Source organism: Porites lutea, chromosome 1 (assembly GCF_958299795.1).
Source record: "Porites lutea chromosome 1, jaPorLute2.1, whole genome shotgun sequence".
In the NCBI taxonomy this organism is placed as follows: Eukaryota; Metazoa; Cnidaria; class Anthozoa; order Scleractinia; family Poritidae; genus Porites; species Porites lutea.
Window position 1 is genome coordinate 52,013,031 of NC_133201.1, and position 15,383 is coordinate 52,028,413.

The 15,383-nt window shown below is 41.5% G+C and overlaps 1 protein-coding gene across 1 annotated transcript in view; it reads right to left on the reverse strand.

The window, feature by feature from the left end:
• Positions 1-82: 82 nt before the first annotated feature.
• LOC140921463 (sperm-associated antigen 17-like) overlaps positions 83-15,383 on the reverse strand; it is a 30,790-nt gene continuing 15,489 nt past the window's right edge. Inside the window, exons 14-27 of the mRNA XM_073371469.1 lie at positions 14,722-14,957; positions 13,623-13,970; positions 12,873-13,212; positions 11,735-12,217; positions 9,477-9,611; positions 8,245-8,517; positions 7,960-8,007; positions 7,509-7,706; positions 7,230-7,394; positions 6,702-7,127; positions 5,309-5,433; positions 4,509-4,760; positions 1,276-1,420; positions 83-365 (exon numbers count right to left, since the gene is read on the reverse strand). Coding sequence (XP_073227570.1) covers positions 211-365; positions 1,276-1,420; positions 4,509-4,760; positions 5,309-5,433; positions 6,702-7,127; positions 7,230-7,394; positions 7,509-7,706; positions 7,960-8,007; positions 8,245-8,517; positions 9,477-9,611; positions 11,735-12,217; positions 12,873-13,212; positions 13,623-13,970; positions 14,722-14,957 — 3,329 coding nt within the window. The 3' untranslated portion in view covers positions 83-210. The remainder of the gene's footprint in view (positions 366-1,275; positions 1,421-4,508; positions 4,761-5,308; positions 5,434-6,701; positions 7,128-7,229; positions 7,395-7,508; positions 7,707-7,959; positions 8,008-8,244; positions 8,518-9,476; positions 9,612-11,734; positions 12,218-12,872; positions 13,213-13,622; positions 13,971-14,721; positions 14,958-15,383) is intronic.

Sequence of the window (15,383 nt, forward strand, 5' to 3'; positions counted from 1 at the left end):
CCTTTAAAGATCCTCTTCTAAGCAAATTGCCGTAAAGACGACGATTCATCTCATACAATTATGTACACTTTAATTACATTTTTACAGGCGAGAAAATTCCGTTGCGGAATAAATTTAAATTGCCATCTACAGTTGGAATTCATTACGTGTCTTAAAAAGGGGAAGATAATTACGAAATCAAACACACTGCTGCATGCACACCTATACAAATTAAAGGGACTCGTTTAACAAAGCATAATCTGCTTCTTTACGCGGCCTTGTGGGATCTCTGGATGGAGGCCTGTTGGGAACTCTCTTTGTGCCTTGTCCCAGTCCCTCCTCGGTGTCGCCGTAGCGGGCCTCGTATTCGTATACAGTCATGATGGGTAATTTGAGTTAAGGACAGGCTACCAATCAACTGAATTTGAAAAGGTGCTAAAAAAATGTCCGGAATGGGACTGGAGAATACTGAAGCAATTTCGTCGGTTTTCGTTCCAGGGGGCCCGTTTCTCAAAAGGCCAGGTCACTTTTAGGGCCCGAAGGCAAATTTTAAAAGCAAAATCTGTTGAAAAGTAGCACAGTTTCTAGCTCACAAACCGATCAATTCTGCTTCCTGAATAACTGGTAATTTCATTTCAAAGCAAAACCTGCTGAATCGTAGCACAGGTTCTCGCGCAAAAACCAGCCAATTTTGCTTCCCTAACTGATAGCTTCATTGTATCATTTTAAAATTATTGAAAATTTCATCAACATAAAACAAGTTAGCGGGACTTTCGAGAAACGGGCCCCAGGTCTCCGTTTCTTCATACAGTTTTTGCCGCAAAGATTGCTGTGACAAGAATGGTGTTAACGTGCTTTCCTTTTTCTTTGGTGGGTTTTTTAGCAAATGATGCTCTCCACTGAAGCAAAATAGGTTTCACTGGGAAATCCGTGTAGACCCGCATGACGAACCCAAGTAGAAAATTCCAGCTCCACCTCAAAGGGTAGTTTCAATTGATTTCTGTTTTATGAGGGTAACCCCCTCCCCGACCAAATCGGAGATTTTACTTTTTTGTAAAGGAAGTAAATCCAGAAACCCTCGGAGCAGGGCAAAGAACCGATAGAAATGTCGGAACCGAGAATCAAACTAGTGCCTTAATATTGAGGGGCGAGAACCAGTCAGCTGGCAGGCTCAACTGCCAACCCACTCCACAATCCCTGCCTCACCTTTGAGAACGGGAATCATTTGTGTCAACAGAAATATATAGGACACTCCGTGCCTTGCAGTAAAAAGAGATGTCTATACTAAAAGGATATTTGCAGTAACTGGAAGGTACAGAATGTCAGTCTCGGTGCCAATCTCAATGTGATGTCCTACGTGGCCCATTCCACTCTCTCCTACTACCCCCACTGCCACAGCAAATATTTCCACATCCAAGACAGTGCTCATACCAGCCGCCACCTAAACGGAAATGGAGAAAAAGAAAACACGATACTGTTTATTAAGAGGGTGTAGAGATTCAACGGAATCTTGTTTTTGTGGTGCCTCTATGCATATGAAAGCAACATAAGTCATGCACAAACCATATAACTCGGAAAGTACTCTCAGAATCAGCATCCTGCAGGGGTGACTGCTTTCTGAAGTTTGATTTTTTGCGAGTTAAAAACTGTTACTGTCAAACTTAGACACTGGCCAATTACAACAGAGTTCAGGATACGTAAGCAAACCTCACACCACAAACAGGGCTGTCATTAAAAGGGGCGGGGGGATTTTCCCTGGCTACTATCTACCATGAATATGGCCTCCGTCTACGTTCATAGGAAAATAACGGAAGAAACATAGCACTAAGGGACTGGTCAAAAAGTATAGGGGGGGAGGGGGGGTGGGCCGGAGCATTTGGAAATGTGGTTGATAAAAAACACATGACCCACCCCCTCCCTTCGGCACAAAAATGACTGACCCACCCCTAAAGCAAGGTTGGAAATTGCATGACCCACCCCCTAGTTAAAACATGGATGTTTGGTTTCCTCTAAGGCAATCCCCTTTTTTCTCTTCGTTTACCGTCGAATGCATTTCCTGATATTGGGTTGATGGGTCGGATTGAAAAAAAAAACTTCAAAAAAAAATCACAAGAAGTCTCGGAATAGTAGGCCCTGGTACCCCAGGAAGACATTAAAAGTTAACATTCACATATTTGGATTAACAAAATGTACAATATACTGTGAAAAATGTTCATGTTTTTGTTCTTGTTTTTCTCTGTGCTGTTACTATGCTCATTTTTCAGATTAAAAGAATTATTTCAAGTGAAAAATGGTGTAACTACGTCGTTACCTTTTTTTTAAAAATGCCAAAAATTTGGGTCGGTCGGACGACGGTAAACGGAGAAAAAAAGGATGGCCTAACCTTGTTCTGTGCTTGACAAATTTGTTGATACACTGCTACAACCAATATCAAAATCACAGAAATCATACCTTTTACTGAAAAGACAAATGTGAAAAACAGAACATTTCTTGTTTCCATGGACGTTATGAGTCTTGACACAAATATACAGCAAAACGAGGGCATATTGAAATTGTCTGTCACAAAGCATATGAAAATTTCTATAAAGACGACCCATTCCTACACATTACTTGCCGGAAATTCTTAGATTAATCCTCAAAGAAAATTTCTTCCACTTCAATGGAAAGCACTACCTACAAAACCATGGAACTGTAATGGGCACAAAGACAGCAGTTTTGATTCCTTTGCCAATATTTTCATGACATATATTGAAACAACAACTCTAAGCAAAACTGTCTTTAGAACAACAGTTTGGAAATGCTACATACACGATATCTTTTCCCTATGGGACATGAGTAAACCTGACATCGAAGCCTGCATTGAACAAGCAAACTTACATCACCCAACTACTAAATTCATGGCCGAAACATTTGACACTGAGATGCAGCATTTTTAGACACAGTCGTATACAAAGGCACAAGATTCAAGAAAAAATCTATCCTTGATGCAAAGATACATTTTAAACAAACGGAAACCTTCTTGCACACACATTTCACCTCGTGTCACCCTCCAAGTGTTAAAAAGGATTTGTCAAAGGAGAAGCCTTGAGAATCCTACGAAAAAACTCCTCAGAAACAACCTTTGAGGAAAATAATTCAAATTTAAAAAAAAAAAAACGCTTGATGGACGGAGGCTACCCACAAACTTTGATAGAAGACCTACTATCAGAAATAAAATTTACAAAAACGAGTCTAAACTCCTAAAACAAAACATACAAGGAGGAAAAAGAAATATTGCCATTTGTGACACAATACCAGCCCTCAGTGTCTACTTTAAAGGAAGCTTGAATAATAAAAATGGAATCTTGTACAAAACCAGCCATAACTTTAATAAATTTTTAAAGAACCACCAATCATTTCCTTACAAAAAAGGAAAATCATTAAAGGACATGCTCGTTAGAGCAAAAAAAAAAAGGTTAACAAAGGGTTCACGGGATGTGCGGCCTGTCACCCGTTGCATTTTTCTCACACAACAGGTTTGTGAGTATTTTAACAATTTAATTCCAGCTGCCTGTGTTTTATATAACGAGTGTGGTCAACTGTCTCGTTAGTAGTTAGTGCTTATCTATGTAATAAAATAGGGTGACCCACCCCCTAAGGGTAGCTGAAAATTGCACGACCCACCCCTTGCACAAGGCTCAAAACCTCATGACCTACCCCCTCTCTGCTCCGGCCCACCCCCCCCCCCCCTATACTTTTTGACCAGTCCCTAAAAGAAATTCCTGGCTGTTATATTCCCCGCCAACATGTTGAATTAACCCGGCAACTTGAAATCTTAGTGACATCCCTGCTACAAACTAATTACTGTTGCTGTTTGCGGTTTAGTTATCTCGTGCCTTACTGGCTAATTTCTTGCAGCATAATAACATTCCATAAATAATTCTGGTGTTCACGGTTTTGTAAGTTTCACACTAACTTGTAGCAAACACTGTAATGAAAACAACGCCATTACATATGAAATCAAAACACAATTAATGCCCGATAATTTTTCGTCTTTTTCTGGGTATTCGAGCACAGATGAAGTGTTACTGCTCTTAAAGCTAAAAAAAAAAACGTTCTCGTAAACCACATTTTGAATCTTGTCATGCTGACCATGACTATAAGCCTTGGAGCAATTGTTTCAGTTTCTTTCTTTGCCTACATGAGCAATAACAAGGAACAGAACCAATTCTGGGGTCATTGATGTATAGGGGGTATCGTTACTATCAGAATGTATTTCTTGCACCAGGTGTTAACCGTCCCGAAACCGTATATCAGGCTGTTATTACTTTCGTGGTATCGTTAAGCTAGGAAATTTACGGTAGTTTGTCTACAAAAACACACCACAAGGCTCACAGGTTTGGTCATCAAACAGACAAGGAAATAATCACCAAAGCTAATTTACATATCTACTTCCAAAAAGTGTTTCCCGGTGATTCTAGGTTCAAAATTCAAGTTATTCTACTAACGGAAAATGCCTAAAGAATAAGACCAGGCAGAACGAAACTTACTGGGCCAGGTTTGTAAAGAACTCGTAATCCAGTTGATGGAGGCGGCTGTTTGACTTTGTAACGACAGCTGTCGATGCCGATATTTTTCAGCAACACACTGTAAACATAGGTACATCCTTCCTTTAAGACTCCAAACGACACTTGGGGTGGTAAGAGCTCAAACCCGCGGAGGGTTTCAAGTTGTTCCAGGTTCCCGCCCGCCACGGACACCGTCTGGACACGCCGCCGTACGAGCCCCTCTACTTCAGAGAACTGAAAACAAGAAAGGACCGTTTTAGTTGTACCCGGGGGGTACTCCTTATAATGACCTGTATGGGGAGCCTCCACCCGCAAGAGGCACCTTTTTTTAAGGCATCAGGTATATGAAAGGATAGGGATTCCACTAGTTGAAGTATTTTAAAAAGTGTAAGGAAATCTGTCATTTTAGTCTCTATAAAGATCTAAAAGGGCTAACACAAGGATTTTATTTTAAAAAGTGAAAAAGTCGAGAAAGTTTTATTTGTTTGATTTACTCACATTGTAAAGACAGTACATTTACAGCAGTTAAAAGGGATGCAAAGTTCCAACCTAGGTATGTGAGAGGGGAACCATTTGTCAATGGAAGGTATACGAAAGGGGTACCTGTTCTGTCAGAAATGGCATATATAAGGCTAAGAGATTGGACATTGGGGGGGCTCTCGGTATAAAACTTTGTTGAGTATCCCCCTCTTGTTACAACATTTTCGACATTCTCCCAGCTAAGTTGGTAAAATGAATGCATGCTACTGCTTTCATGGTTGTTTATTGTGTATTCAACACACCTGCGTATTAGGGAGTGCTCCTGGTTTGCCACCCTTGATACAGGCAGGAAGCTTTATTTTCTCTTTCCTAGCATCGCCTGTAACATCAAAGTACAAACTCCTCGGACCAACTTGTGGCAAATCAGCTGGGGTACAATCAACAACAATGCAAAGGTAAACAACTTGCAGCTAAATAGCGCTGATAGAGAGAAGAAAATGACATTTTCTTCCAGCAATGAAAGTTAAAGGCGCGTTCCCGTCTTACAAGATCATAAGCTTACGGCGATCGGCTGCTCGGGTGTCTTTTTTCAGTACTGGGAAGAAAAGGATTTCATGGCATGGCGGACTACCGGGGATAAGTAAAGGTCATATTAATCTTAAATCGGTTGTGTCACGGCAGTCCAGATCATTTTGTTTAATTTCGCCAATTACTCGCGCTCAATAGCTGTGCAAATGACAAAATCAGAGATCCGAGACAAACAAATATGTCTTTTGAGCATTATTTTTGAAGTTGCAAGCAGCAGGGATCAACCTTGAAAAACTGTTAGGCTGAACAGTTTTGAACAAAATCCTAATTTCAATCCGTTTCAATCTTCTTCAGTTTTGCCCATCCGTGACATCTGTTGTTTCTGTTATGTTATTTTAACCTTCCTTTAAAGTTTTCAGCGCTTATTTTTATGTTTCTCCTAATTTAACTGGCATTTTGTAATTTCCTAATTTGGCTGAATTTCGTGACACAACTCCTTTAATGACGGTTGTTAAAGAGGCATTTTAAAATGAGAAAATCAGATGAGATCGAATGAGATCAAAACAGGAAGGATAATGATTGAAGGGCTAGGACATTTTGGCTACTTGTTTACAACCAAGTCGAGTACAGAAACTGTCATTTTTTTAAGCGCATGATGATCAGTCAGCTGCTGACTACTCTTGTGGCATGTGAAATCTCCTGTCTAGCACCCAGAGCGTAGTTTTAATTCCAGTGTTGCCCGATCCAGATGGAACCTGTTAAGCTATAAAAAGACGTACCTTTTTGGTACTTTAATAATTTCGCGTTCTTCGTGATTGTAAAAAATTCGCGCAATTAAAGACCCGCGAAGTTTAATATCTATGTAATTTGCAAAGATTTCAAACATTGCTTGATCCAATTTATCTAGAAATTCTTAAAGGTTCAGACATTTTAAAAACTAAAATGAAGTTTAGAACGCTTAAATCAATCGCGCAATTTAATGCCTCTTTTTCCCATTTGCCTATTAAAATGGCGAAATTAAAAGCCCGCGAAATACTGTCACCCCAAAATCACGAAATAAAGTACCAATAAGGTGTCTTCCACTATCTTTCACTGTTTCAAAGATTCCCCTCGCTTCGCCATCGCTGTGGGCGACGGGTAAAAATTCCACTAACAAAATGAACATACCCGAAAACATAGGAACGTTGTCCACGTCATCCGGGTCATCTGCTTCGACTGGACCCTCAACCACCTCCCCCATGGAGGAAGTAACGTCCACTTCTTGAACGGACTCTAAGTTAGTAGTCCATTGAGGTGAGTCCCCGTGAAGAGGCGACTCCTGTGACAGAGGTTCGGACGCCTGTTTAGGCGTGGGATTGCTGGGACGAGGATTAACAGTTGTGGATGCCTGTAAAGGTGTAGGATTGGTTGGCCGCACAGGGGTGGGGGTACCGTTGCCAGTGGCATGTGCAGGGGTAGGGTTGGTAGGTCTTATGCTGTTAGGCGTTGCGCTAGGTTCACCAGTGGCGTTGGCAAGTGTGAGTGTCTCTGCCTCTGCTGATAAATCTTGACTGGGGAGGGGTACGTCGAGGCTGGACGAGGCTTTTTCGCCACCTGTGCGAAAGCAATAAAAGAACTCCAAGTTTGCTTACTACTTCCCAGACAATCTATCACAAGAATAAATAGTATTTCAGTTACTCTCGTATTTTTTTTAACCTGTTCTCTCGGACGCCGCGCTTCCTTCGTGTATAACAATGTCCGGCGTTTCAGCAGGGCTGCTCTCTCCAGGGGGTGGATGACGGGTCTGATGGGCTAATTCAGACGTTAACAATTCCATATCTGGGAATCGATGACTATCAATTCCTTTAAGAAACTCTTGGCCTAAACAACATACAAATTCAAGTTAGTTTAGCAGTATGTCAGGAAAAAATTGTGGAACATTTGAAACAAGAAAACGGACTAAACACAAAACTTAAAAGAGGTTATCACAAATACCTTGTGTTGTTTCAAAGTATGGTGGAACTTCTTTGTATCTTAAGGCGTGCTTCCCATAATCCAGCTCAGCCAGTTCTATTCGGTCCCGCTCCCACTCGAACGCAGATCGTTTCCACTTTGGCGGTGGGGGTCGGGGAGCTGGGACTGGTGTTATTTCATCCACGTACTGAGTGGAGATATTTTCAGTTTTCGTTTTGTCTAGATAAAGAATGAAAAGAAAAGAGAAAATATTGCGGTCGGAAAAATGTTGATGGGATAGATTCTAGCGGGAAAAAGCAGCAGATTTCAGGTAACAATTTATTATAACAGTCTGCGCCACAGGACCTGAAAAAAGGGAACCAGCCTCGGAACGGAAAGAAGAGAGACAAGTAGGAACGCGATTGAGAAAAGACAAGACAGGGTATAACACTAACGATAACGATACAGAACAGAAAACCAATTTTTAACTTACTAGAAAGTGACTCTAGTGTATTCCTTACATCATCCGTCAAGCTAACATCTGTGAAAAAGAAGCAATGTCGGTGAATGTCTTTAAATGCAAAGGTAAATAAAGAGCTACATGCAACTGCAAACAGGGTAGCAAATTAAGAACTTTCTTCACTTTTTAGCCTTGCTTCCTTTTCTTGGTCCTCTTTCAGTTTAGCCTGTAAAGGAAGGGTGAAGTTGCTATAAATAAAATTTTTTACATAAAATCAAAGATTAAAGAGAGAAATTTTTCTAACAAAAAATCATGAACTTAAAATAGCAGTCGATCTTAGTGAACTTGCCAGCTCCTCTGCTGCGCTTCTCTCACTCTCCTCTCGAGGATCTTGTGGCAGTAACCGATCCAAATCTTTCTGCCTCTTTTCCATAAAATCCCTGTAAACATCCATGGCTTTGTTCATTTGTTTTCTTTGTTCCATGGTTAATGGTTTGTACTGGATCAACTGTCTAAACTCAAGAGTCTGAGGACAAGTGATTTGTGGCACAGGAACTGGTTTCACAATGGAACCAACATTAAGACCTTTTCCTTAAAAAACAAGGATAAAATTAATTTTATTAATTAAATCCATTTTACTGCATACTAACTATGAAAAAAGACTGCACTATGATTTCATGCCCAAGTAACAGGTGGACGATCAGGATCAATGCCCCCAATATTATTCCTGTAAAAATCTCTGCAACGTTTTTTGAAGTAAGACAAGGGTAAGGCTTCAGTTCTAAGGTTCTCGGTACGTTATCCATAAAACGGAATTCTCTTTAAAATACTCCCTTTAAGAGTTCGGCTTTTTAGAATCAAATAAAACAAAGCATGTTTCAATGTGCGGCGAGTTGTTCCGTTTAGTGGTCCGTAAGAAAATCTTCAAGCAAAGCATCGCCCGTAAGTGACTGCCAAAAGAGAGCTACTTCGGGCGATGAATATTGCGAGCGGCTCATGATGACTGAACCCTGCTCACTTTCCCCCATACTCTCCCACGAGACAAACACGGTAGCGAGAGTTCCTACTTCCTACCCGCCTGTTAAACTTGGTTCTTTTTATCACTTTCTATTCATCATGGGTTCAGTCTCCTGCCTGGGGTGTCTCAATGCGCCAGCAGTACTCTCCACACGAGTGGGGAGTACCGAGGGCGCATCGAGACAACCAAGGCTGAAGACTAAGCCTATATTCATCACGATCCATCAAGGCTGCTTCTGTTATTTAGCTGGCGAAAATTCCAATTTCTAAAGCAACATTAGGTTTAGTTTTGCTTAGAAGTTTCTTTTGCTCGCCTCAAATAGCATATATTTGTTGAAGCTAATTACGGAGGACAATCATCTCGTTCAACTGTTGAAACGTAACATAGAATAAGCGCTGTCGTGTCTTAGGAAAAGAGGGCGGGAAAGCGCGAACAATGTTCCTTTTCCAGAAAACTCTCGATATGATTCCATAGACATTAATCTGAGGTTTAGAGTTAGCAAAGTGGAAGCTAAAGTAGAGGTAGTATTTACCAGCATTAGTGCCAAAAACAGGGCCCGATTTTTTTTGTTCCCTGGACGGCATTAGTTTAAAGTCCCTCTCTCTCAGACCCTGTGGAATGAGAACCTCTTCATCCTTTTCTGTAAACCAGATCTTCCCGGTTCCACCTGTTGGAAAATATGAAACGTCAAAGTCGTTCCCAGTAACTCCTGGGATAAATTTAATAAGAACAAATTGCATCTAGGGAATTATGGACGCAAGGCGATCCAAGACAGTCTTGGATTCTGGATTCAACGCTGTGGTCTCCGGATTCTTTGTCAGTGGAAATTGGATTTTGGATTCCAATCTTTATTGGAATTTCCGATTCCTTGAGCTGTATTCAGGGTTTCAAAGCCCTGGATTCCGGATTCCACATAAAAAATTTGCTGGAATCTGTATTCCACAAGCAAGGCGATGATACCCAAGCGCTTATCACTTAGATGAAACAGACGCATGGACGTTAAAACGTTTGCCAAAAAGGTTACTTTTAAGACGTTTTTCAAGTGGAAAATGACAATCAACTGTGATTTCTTTTGGTTTTATTGGTTTAGACTATGTTCACACTTTACCCGATTCACCACTTTAGAAACGAGAAAGACACTGGGCCGTGTTAACCATCACAAAGACTTCTGGGATTGTTACCAGGGACAGGGAAAGCAAATTGACCAAAAGCAGACCGGCGCGTCCCAAGTAACGATCCCAGAAGTCTTTGCGAAAGCTAACTCGGGCCCAGTTTCCTTCTTGTTTTTTAGTGTCGAATAGCTTCTTCTGCCGATGTCACAGTGATATGGGCATCTCCACGTTTTGGGCATCCTCCTTCCCAAAACCCTAGTGATATGGGCATCCCCTGTAACCCTAACTCTAACCTAAATCACTAAGGTAATATGAGAATGAGTTGCCCATATCACTAGGGTTTTGGGAATGGGGATGCCCAAAACGTGGAGATGCCACTATCACTTTAACACCGACACGAAAAGCTATCCGATAAAGTATGGAAACCCGTCCGATATGTGACTCTCCACTCTAACAGATCGGCGCGGAGAGGCGCGGCGCAGCTTCGTTCTGTTACAGAAATTCCGCCGAAATCACCGTTCTTACGCGTCACAGGATCCCTATCCGGTATGGTTGTCGTGACGGCGCTAAGCCTATCAAGTGTAGTGTAAACACATGGCCTTAGTGTGTCGGTGACAAATGGACAGAAAATGCAAGATCCCGTTCTGCCGCCTTACCAAATGATACGAATTTGCTTCAATTCAGTTTTGTAGTCAAACCGTTTTTTTATGTAATGTAATTCATAAGTTTCTTGGAGTTTTCCTATCACATAATTTGTGCTGTTTCATTGTGTAATAGTGTAAGTATAAATATTATATACTTGCAACAGAATGCAGCGTGACGTCCCATGGCGGTTTGTGACGTCACCAGAAAATACTATTAACAGCACCAAATAAACCACCCGGCCAGCAGAATCTTTCTTTCGCTGGCTCGATTTTGGCTACCCTGCGAGCAGAGGCCCTTCGATCTTCCTAGATAATTAAGTCAGGAAGAGGAAGGGCTGCCAGAGGTCACTTCTTTTTCCCGACTTATCTAGGAAGATCGAAGGGCCTCTGCTCGCAGGGTAGATTTTGGCGTACTCGAGAAAAAGCCTAAATGAATCGAGTAAGATCTTTATTGAGCATAGGCAGCATGTTGCTAGGATATAGTTTCGAACCGAGGCCTAATGGCCGTGCACTTGTTTCAGGAGGCTCGGTTATGAGAATCGGTTTTTCAACAAACGGAGGCCATGTAAATTCATGTAAATAGAGAAGAAGGTACTGGGAAGGGTTTCTTTCTTTCTTTTTTGTCAGTATGTAATTGTGTGTGAGTCTGCGATGTATATATGTTTAGTTTTCTTTTCCTTTTTTCGTATTTTTCTACGTGTTCTTAAGTCAGTGTGTGAAAACATGTAATACATAAGAAAATAAAAATTCGTTAAAATACAAAACAAACAAACAAACGGAAGCCTGCACTCGACTATACCAGTTTGACGAGAGAAAACAAGATTGACTAGTCCAAAAATTCGGGCTGCGGCGACCTGAAAAGCTCGACGTGATTCATTGAGAGCCTCCTTTTCACCTCCTCGATCAAGAAGAACACAAAAGGAAGCTCTTCTCGCAGGGTACAACTGAACTACATCCAAAGACATGAACTTTAATAACACGTTGTACCAGTCACGATTTGAAGCTGGTAACAAAAAAAGTAAATCATCCTTTACCTGAATAAGGTTTCAAGACAGTAATTCCTGAAACATCAGGGTGTCCCTCCAAGGGGGTTTTCAGTACAGCGGTAGCGGGATCTTTCTCAGCGCGCTCTAGGTACTCCTTCACGTCAAGACCGCGTAAGAGCTCAGAACCTGTGCCGTCCGCATGGATGATAAAGAAACGAGGTACTAAAGGGCTCACGGTGACTCTCTGTAAGGGACCTGCCTCGGAAGATTTCGATTCTTTGTTCTCCGTTTCATCTGATGGTGTAGCTGATTCCTCTGTTGTAGTCTCCCTAGTTTCCGCCTTGTTTACCGTCATTCCTCCGTTTGACATGACAGTGAAATGGGTTCCTCTAGTGTCTGTCATTTCACAGCAGCGTTGGCTTGTGGTGCGCATGACATATACGCCCACCAGTGCTTCTTGCTCATCCATCGCGGGCTCAGATTTAGCTTGCGTGTTGCATTGAGTGTCACGGGTATAGTAAGATACAACGCCTGAAAAGAGAAGGCAAAAAGTGATCTTATCATTCGTAAAACATACTTTTTTTTTCGTTTCTGATTGGCTTCGATCCGAAACTAACAATTTTCCATGAGCACAAGCCAAACGGTTAACATATATATAGGATTTACATCATTTTTCCAGTAATTATTGGAAGATTGATGTTAATCGTCCAATAATGAATAACTTGGTAATGCAACATACAGTGGCTATCGTTTTGTCAGTGAACAGACAGAGAACGACATTTAATATTTCTGGAAGATTGAAGAAGATGGACTGAATTTCTGAAACAGTCATGGAAGTCACTCCAACTGCAATGTATTGGTATGCAGATATTATTTAAGAAGTTAGGTGAATACCGCTTAGCCACAGTGTTTTGTTTCTTCAGAAAATAAGAACCTATTTAAGAACCTAAATAGCCTAAAGTTATGCTAATTACCATTTATGTAAGAACCTGTTTTGACTAACTTGGGAAAATGCATGTTCTTAGTGGCCGTTTTTTACTGTACTCTAGCTGATACATTTTCCTATTCTTATCACCTCTCTGTTGAACAATGTATTGATATTACAAGGAGAATTTACATGCCGATCATTTCTGAGTTAAAGGGTTAAAGACCCTTAAATGGATATTGAACCCTTCTCGTATCTTACCTTTCACACCAATCTGCAACTGAGTACCATCCGGCCTGTGCAGCACAGACACACCATTCGCCTGTGTCTGAAGCCTCGTGCCGTTACCCCAGACAGTCTCACAGGAACCCAGTTCAGTGTCAAATATCACAGTAGCAAATCCAGGGCACTCTACTTTTACAAACATTTTGCTGATATCAGAGTATTCAGCTTGTTCGCCTGTTTCGTTATCCGGGGCCAGTACTTCTTGTTGAACCTGCTCGTACAATGTTGTTATGCGTGTTCCGTCGGCGTGCTCGACGATCCGTGTTCCGTCCGGCCGATCCACAGTGACAACGTTATCTTCACGCGTTTTAAGAATCTAAGGGAATAGAATGTAAGTTTTACGAAACTCTAGAGTGTGAATAGGATCCCAAGTAGAATGAAAGGGTTCAAACTAAACCATGTGAGTGTCAAGTAACCTCAATAATCAGGGCGGCGATGGCAGTCAAAATCCTTCTTACAGAGAGATTTCAAGTCCCCCACCTTTTTTGAAACACATGCTTGTTTTTACTGCATTTAATCTTAAGGGTCGCATTCAAATTCAGTAATTTCCTAACCTTTACGAAATTTCGTAACGTAGTTGTGATCTGGATTGCAAAGAAATCGTCCAACAAGTGTGACGCAAGTGCAGTTATTCTTATACCATTTTCCAGCCGTCGCCGTAGTAGATGCTTCAGGCCCTAAAATTAAGTTCTTATATGTACAGTCCCCTATGTATTCAATACCGACCTGTCCACTCTGAGAGCACGTGGCTTGCGAGCAATGCACCCCAGGAATGGTCACGTGGCTTCCATCAGAGTTAGTCAAAACTCTATTCCCATCAATTCCCGTACTGGACCATTCCGGAACCTTCTCAGGTAATGCAATCACAGGCACCAAAGGCTCCTCGGAGGGCTTATGAGTTAATGACGGCCCACGAAGGCTCCTTCTCGCAGCAGCTAGGGAAGGGTCCTGTTTAGTAACTGCACTAGTTGGTTTACTGGTAGGAGGAGCTGGGGGGGCTTTGACCGGGTAAGACTGACACTTGCTTACTGCACCATCCGGAAACAGGACCTGGATACTGCCATCAGTAAGAAGCTGCAAATAAACGAGCATTGTCAGATACATTAGTGTCGTCTGCGTGGCAGATAGACCTTACGTTTTCAAGGCAGTTGATGATACACTGCAACCGTACAAAATAATATCATCAAATCAAACTAAACTGTAAGCAAAGTTCACCAAGGTACAAAAACGTCAACAAACAAAACTACAAAAAGAAACAGGAACAATTAATTGCTTTTAAACACGGGATTCTTTAAAACCACAATCACGCACAGTAGTTTGTGACGAAAGGTGGCTTAATTCTTAAAAAGGAACTACGACTTAAAAGCGTTTGGCGAACGTTTAAAGGCGGTCTTAAAGTTGTGCACCAAATTATTTAACTTTTGTATGATTCCATTTGAAATCAGTTTTTTCTTTAAGCCCATGTTAACTACAGCCATGCAACTTCTGACATCTTGTAAGGCTTGTCACGACTTCGAGCTTGGCGTTAGTTTCTCAGCAATTGACCAATTTACAGCTGTGGGCTTAGTAGTCTGACCTGTGAGTGAAAGTGCATGAAGCCGAGGCGGACATTTTTTTCTTTCTTATGGAAATTATGCTGGAAAATACCTGTTAGCATAAGAAAAACATAATTTGCATAAGAAAGCAGGAAACGTTGTATCAAAACAACGTCAACTCCAGCTTTGTTTCCATTGTAAGTAAATTGGTCGGGACAAATTCTGGCCGACATCAAAATTTGCATGCAACCACGAATCGGTGGTTATCAAAATAACTTGGAATAACTCACCTTTATTACAGTCCCATCGGTCATTACGGTCCGTGAATTTTCTTCTGACGCGGGTTTTTCTCTGGCGGGCCCGAGTGGCCTGACGGGATAGCTCTGTCTCACCACCACCCCTCCCCTTTCATCTTTACTCTGATAACAGTCGTCATTGATGTATTGCACGTGCTGGCCATCAGGACACGTGATGTACAAGGGCTGGAACGGTTTCTTTAGCTTCTCTTCTTCGGCTTTTCTTCGTGCTGTGAACAACAGGTACGATAGTGAACGATGAAATTGTTTGTTTCTTGAATTAAACCTTCGATTATTTGTTACACTGAGTTTTGCACCCATGTACAGAGCGCAGGCATCTGTGTTTTTTCGGATCACTGCAAACGCGGATAGTATCGGTATTGTGGCGTATCCTTGAAAATATAAGGATTTGTACGGATATAAAAACTGATTGATTCTTGAAGCCACAATTGTGTCAGGGTTTAACAAAAAAAATCGGCTAAACTCAATTAAGTTGTGAGTTTCTTCTTTCCTCTATGGTTCCCGCGCTAATTTATATCCATTTTGGGTTTTATTGGAACCGGTTTGTTCTCTCGTATAATTCTTTAGAAGGTTTCGAAGCAATGCCGATGGTCATATCTCGAGCTTAGGCCACATGTGGTGCGAGCCAGTAACTT